The sequence below is a fragment of the Lepisma saccharinum genome, chromosome 1 (genome assembly GCF_977018435.1).
Source record: "Lepisma saccharinum chromosome 1, izLepSacc3.1, whole genome shotgun sequence".
In the NCBI taxonomy this organism is placed as follows: Eukaryota; Metazoa; Arthropoda; class Insecta; order Zygentoma; family Lepismatidae; genus Lepisma; species Lepisma saccharinum.
Window position 1 is genome coordinate 121981491 of NC_139229.1, and position 6881 is coordinate 121988371.

The window sequence follows — 6881 nt, forward strand, 5'->3', positions numbered from 1 at the left end:
GCATGTTTTTGACGCATTATACACGAACGCCGCGTGTAATCAATGGACCTTGACTCAATTGCGCACGCATACGCAATGCCACGCACATAAAATTGTGACTTCAAATGTTCGTTCTCGGCACTAAAAACGACAACAGATCTACATATGCTAGATCGTTGCGGAACCGGTGAAGCGAAAGGGGAAAAAGTTCTACAGCCTGCGGTGACCTTTGACGACAATCGGAAGCTGAACAATGAAGCAGGAAGGGCGGAGATGGGGACATTGTTTGCAAGGATTCATCGGCCGTCCTCCAAAAGCTCCCTTCCCCACTCAATATCCTGCACGTTCGCGCAAAGCCGTGGCAATCGCTATCAGCGTCGGATGAAAAAATGGCGTCCAAGAAATCGGATCTGCCTAAGGAGTTCTTCGTGAAGTACCTCGGCAAACGCAACGCGAGCGGCCTGTGGGGGGTGAGGCACACCAAAGCCCCCGTGGAGGACATGGTGAACGCCGCCAAGAATCTGAAACCCGGCGCCACCTTGCCGTACGTGGAGCTGACCGTCTGCGACAAGGGCGTGAAGGTGACACCAAGAGACAGAACGCACCTCGAAGACACGTTCCACGCCATAGACACCATTTCCTACGGCGTGCAGGACCTGTACTACACGCGGGTGTTCTCCATGATCGTCGTGAGGGAGCTGGGTGACTTGAAGGGCCAGCATCCCTTCGAGTGCCACGCGTTCGCCTGCGACAGCCGAAGGACCGCCCGCCAGCTGACCAAGGCCCTTGCTATGGCCTTCAAGGGCTACAGCGAGACCATCAAGGCCGAGGAGAAGAAGTGCAAGACGTTCGCCATCGACCTCCGCACCCCCGAAGAGATCGAGGCGGAACTTCGAGCACCGCACGCCACCGATTCCGAAGCATGACTGGACAGTTCTTTAGATTTCAATCCCGATTTTGACGTGTTGACGGCTAAGGCTAATGAGCAATTGCATCTAAAAATCAAACGTTAAAACAAAATCGTGTTGGTAAATTGTGTGCATTTATTGTGAAGTGGTGAAAGTATATTTGTGTGTCATTGTGATTGGTGTTTTCTTTTTCTAAGTGAATTCCCATCCTCGAAAATGCGCAGTAAGTATTTTCTTTAAATATTCTAAAAATATTTTTCGGTGTTGCGATCATTATCGCAATCCAACTATTCTACTACTTTCACTTCATTAAACCCTACAGATAAAACCTTACTTATTTTACTATAAAGTAGAATCTCCCCACCCCCTCTCTCCGCAAGCAACACGTTCTGTAGGGTAGGACGTAGCGAACACGGTAAGGGAAGGGAACATTTATTTCAAGTTTTATCCGCTTTATACTGAGATAGGATAATCAGAACTGGTTTTAAGTTTAAAGTGGCATTGGAACCTCTGTGCGATGGGCATCTGGAGGCGTTGTCGAACACCTCGGCCCCCAAATCGGCATTGTTCATTTCAAGTTACAACCAGAAAGCTTGTTATTTTTGTTTTTAACAGCAGAAATAAAGTTCATTTGGTCAGAATTCGAACAACCAAGTAAAAACTGCAATGTATAAAATATAAAATCCACGTTAAAGTTTCATATCCTATGATTTACTAAAAAAAAAATAGAAAAGTTTCCAAAATTTTAAAAACATATATATATATAATTTTATGCGAGAGGTCACACAACATAAACTTTATGAGTAAAATTTCTCCATGATTTGTAAATCCTTTTCTTGAATGAGGCGTGTAAAAGTTAGTAAGTTAATAACGAAAAACAATAAATAGTTTTACAATTGTATGAAATGTAAGAAAATAATGGAAATCACTTGTGTTACATATTCACTCATCTGGTGGATGGCGTAGTAATAATAACAATTATTACAATGACTTTGGTTTATATTTATTAATTTACAATATTTATTTTTGTAAAATAACGGATTATACCCGTGGTAATAATTATTATTATTGCTATTATTATTTCTACTAATCAAGTTTTATCAATGGCTTCAGCCCCCCTCACCCCAACAAAAATTTCTTGCGACGACCATGCTCTGTATGTACAATCTTGGAATGTAAACTTTTCATTACGGAAAGAGAGGGGGCGTGGAGATGCATGTACAGGGTTAACGAAGTTAGTTATACAACGTATATTGATACACCTGGAGATTGAATTGTATCTTCTGCAAATATGCTGTATAAAGAAACAAACTAACGGAGTACTAATTGAATTGAGTGTATAGAGGAAAAAGAACTGCAACCACGCATAACTTCTTGCCTTGAAGCATGCCAAATGCTACTCACTTTGAGCCCTAGGCAAAAACACATGGAAAGACCCACACTGAGCTGTGTGTGTATCCTTCCATCTGCTTCTGTAACTTTCAAAGTGAAAAGCAAACATCGTGCTTCCTGGTAGTATAGCTAGTGATGCGAAAGCTGTCTAAGAAATTAATTTTACCCAATGGTATGTGTACTATTTCATTTCCGGGGAAGCTATGTTTTTTTCCTATTCTGCTAATTTGTTTGTCCGTAGTACGTATTTTTCTTTCTCTCGAAGATATTTGGGAAGAGGATCAAAACCTTCCTTTAAATAGGTGCTTTTGTCGACAACACAGAACTAAAAGTTGGTCCCTCTCTAATCCGAATATCCTGATATGTCTTTTTATGGTTACCCTTCACGCATTCTGCCCGTTGACGTGGTTTAACACTGTCGTCTTGTAATCAAAGGGTTCGATCCCTGGTGGAGGCACATAGTAGTTTCGTACAACACACTCAGATCCGATTAGTCTATTTGTGCATAAAGTGAACCTCAATCAAACTTTGCCCCCCAGGCATCCAAGGTGAAAGCTGGGACGCTACCTTTAACAAAGACCATTGGGAATTCGTTTCGCTGTCTCTTATTTCCATCCAGCTTTCTTTTGTCCAACCATGGGTTCAAGTAAGGGACGCTAAATAAAGAAAAAATCATGCCTGAAGGAATTACGATAATTGAGAGAAAAGGAGATAAAAAGAAACAAGAAAGTGCAACTTTCATTCTTTCGTCATTTTTACACCTCTTGAAGTTAATAGCGGCTATGAGGATGAATGATTACGAAAATGTATAAAGGAACAAGCACGATAAAAACTCATCCCTTGGCAAAAGTGTCGAACCTATGAAGCCTAGCTTATTAAGCGCTATGTTATTCAAATCCGCCAGGGCCATATAGGTAATGACATTGTAATATATATTGTAATGCAAAGGTTTGGGAAATTATTTACACACATTCAAGTAAATTATAATATATATATATATAACCGGGTGGTCAAAAGTTCCCGAACGGTCACATCGTGAGAAATACACATCGAATCGGAAAACGAAAAAATACGTGTTTAATAAGTGAAAGACAATGACATCACACTTGATTCCCACCCCCGCCCCCTGGAGGTGAGGCTGGGGGCAACTGTGAAATTTTAAATGGAAACCCTCATTTTGTATTGTAGAATCGGAAAAAGGACTTCATTCCGAGTCCAACGAGCTATCAACCATTCTCCTAGCTCAATTAGGAACGGAGATATGGCGATTTGCCAAATCTGCAATCGCTTTCACTGTAGCTCAATTAGGGGCACAGCGTCCCTTTGATTTTTTTTTTTTTTTGATAACTCGTTGGACTCGGAATGAAGTCCTATTTCCGATTCTACAATACAAAATGGGGGTTTCCATTTAAATTTGCACAGTTGCCCCCCGGCCTACCCCCAGGGGGCAGGGGTGGAGAAGCAAGTGTGATATCACTTATTAAACACGTATTTTCGTTTTCCGATTCGATGTGTACTTCTCACGATATGTGACTGTTCCGGGACTTTTGGACCACCCGGTATATATCCCAGTCGCCTTATGCGGGGACAAGGCCGAAAAAATTCCTGCCTTTGATAACCCAGCTCGGGAATCGAATCCGGGTCTGCCATCCGGGAGACCCGGGTTTGATTCCTGGGGTGGGTGTGATGTAAGGTCGGAATTTTCTCAATCTTGTCTCCCCATATGGCGGCTCTAGGACTCACCCAGCCTCAAATCAATGTTTACCTGAGGAGTAAAGTTTGCCAGACAATGGTGCTGATCAGAATACCTCCGAAATGGCCGAAATTGAGAATGTGTGGACCCCTACCCCCACATCTCCTAAATGTGCCTTCATGGCAGTGAAGTTTCCCCCCTCGAAATATCGCTCATATTAGCGTCACATATTTTGAAAGAGAAAGAACGATAAAAAATAAATTTATAGATTAAGATGTAGAAATACGATAAACCTATATAATCAGAGAAATTTTAATATCTTCCAAGAGTGGCCATCCTGAAATCTAGCCAATGAATAGCCTAACCACAGACGAAATTCTGATACACAAGTAATAATTATACGTATATACCTATTGAAAGAAACCTTTTACATCTCTGTCGCACGAAAGGATCAAATATTGGAAGTCCAGTGTAGCGGCAATAATCCGAAATTAAGCCTACGGGAATCGTCGATTGAAAGATGTTCCCAATCCTTTGAGGATCGCCGTCATCGGCCTTATCTACAAGGCTGGAGTCCGTGTGTCAGCAAGATGAAATCTTGTACATCAATATACTGTCGAATAGATTTGTCAGTGTGGCAATATGCTGCAATTTTTTACTGACATTACGATGTCTAAAAGTTTACAAGGGTGATATCATATTTGTATAATTTTAAACTAGTTGGTGCACTTACTACGTAATGGCGTATTCTTCATGGGTACTAATAATTATGTGCTTCAACACTCGGGCTATTTGCACCCGTCACATTATAAGGATCCCAGCCTCTTATCGTACATGTCTCAGAGAAATAAAATGTCCTTACCTACATTAAGCAGAGACTGCGAAGAGACATTCAGCACACATAAATATACAACATAGCCCTACAGAGGATTATACTAGCCGTAGGTCTAGACGCCAGAGCGTCGTTGGTCTGCAACATTCCAGTTAGCAGAGTGTACTATGTGGAAGTGAGGTTGAAGCTTGGGTGCTCTCTGCCACCCCATACACCCCCATATCATAATTAATAAACCAGTAACTGAATACGAATTATACAAAGTTTCATCTTTGTGGCATTTATAGTTTCCTAAATAGCCAAACAGGTATAGCTAATGTTTTATTAAAATATGTTGTAGGTACTTTATCCACAGACTTTAAGATATCTACTATTATTGATAAGATTTCTATAATGACGATTGTTGTCAATTTTTCATTCCCATTGTCAGACGACGAACAGATAATAAATATTCCACTACACCAGCACCTGGTAGTCTCCAAATTCGCGAAATTATATATTTGTACAGTCACGGACACTCCTGGATTGTAATGATTCCATTGAAAGTGAGTGAAGTTTTTACAACCCATGAGTTTCCGGGACTGTATCTGTAACTATAGTTTCCGAGTAATCGACAGATATCGAATGGTTCGACCGTTGATATGAAAGGACCACATATGAATGTCAGGTGTAGCAGAAGAATTAGAACAGACATGAGGCAGCTGAATATGAATAAAAAATGAGAACAGGGATTATGTGCAAGAAGGCTGTGTGTGTATATATAAGAGAGTAATTACTGTGTGTGTGTTTTTTCCTTGCGGTAATTGGTCACTCGTTTACATTCATGCGTTCAACTCCATCTTCTTACTTCCTTATGAATTGTGTGGAACCTAACAAAAAAATCGGCCGTATCCAAAGTTGGAAACACTGTTTTGAAACGAAGCAAAAAATTACCTGAGCTTGCTCATAGAAATAGAAAATTTTCACATTCTCTGTCCCGCAAGAGTTCTCTTCTTGAACCTACGAAGTAATTTAGCTGAGGAAATAGCCCCATTTCCTTTACACCCCCGCAACGAACACTACAAATATTCCCTAGCTTCTGAATAAAGGAGAGCGTACTATTCTCACCTTTAGAACACGACAATTGGCCGACAAGCATGGAAATATAATCGTTGCTGCGTGATTCTTGAAATTATCTCTCAATTTTTAAATTTTATTGCCTATACCAAGGAACTATTTTTTTTTCCAGATTATTTGAAGCAAGAGTTTCCGCGTGGGTGAGTGGTTATATCTCTCGGCTTTGCTACAAACGATCCCAGGTTAGATCCCCCCCCCCCAAATATTCTGTGTCGACCCAGCATCGTGAGGATATATTAGTAGCTACTTGAAAAAGAAGAAGTAGTGGGTTCAGGTCTAGAAAACCGGCGTTGTACTCAATGTGCCAAGGTATTGAATCTGGAGGTGCGTAGCTAAATATGAGAAATGTTTATATAATCGAAAAAATCATCATTTCCAAATAAATTGGTACTCCGCTCTTTTTCTGTCGCCCCCCTTCTCTCACTCCCCCAAGGGTAGGGTCGTAGGCATTTAGTTATCTAGGAACTCTTGTTACGATATTATGCCAGAAGTTTCTGTCGTGTTTTCTTCATTGCTTTTATTGTGTCATTGTGACGAGGAGTTGAAAACAAGGGATACCCAACAATCTCTTACAGTGTTAATTACTAATGTGTATAATATAGTTCTAATTAATGTAATTTAAATGATGACATTTTAACAATATATTTATGGTGTACACAACTTAAATTTGTAATAATTTTATATCATTATGCGAGATAAAACACTAAAATTTTAATTTGAAAGCTCTTGTTATATGTCTCTGGGGCTCATCCAGCCGCAAATCAATGGGTACCTGGCAACCCTGGGGGGTGGGGGTAAAGTCAGCCGGAGCGTGGTGCTGGTCACATCACCTCCAAAATGGCCAAGATCGAGAATATGTGCGACCCTACCGACACAAACCCTAAATGTGCCTTCATGGCACGGTGCTGTGTGCACGGGGAACTTTACCTTGTTACATGTCTCAATGTTGTACTACAGACAT

At 40.9% G+C, this 6881-nt stretch overlaps 1 protein-coding gene across 1 annotated transcript; it reads left to right on the forward strand.

Annotated features, from left to right (window-relative positions):
* The first annotated feature begins 322 nt into the window (after positions 1 to 322).
* LOC145987654 (low density lipoprotein receptor adapter protein 1-like) lies at positions 323 to 1063 on the forward strand. The gene has a single exon (XM_083122162.1). It carries the CDS (start codon positions 369 to 371, stop codon positions 903 to 905), a length of 537 nt encoding a protein of 178 aa, XP_082978288.1. The 5' UTR covers positions 323 to 368; the 3' UTR covers positions 906 to 1063.
* Positions 1064 to 6881: the final 5818 nt, after the last annotated feature.

Bases quoted from the DNA above. Each gene is read 5' to 3' on its own strand.
- LOC145987654 (XM_083122162.1), top strand. From the start codon at position 369: ATGGCGTCCAAGAAATCGGATCTGCCTAAGGAGTTCTTCGTGAAGTAC.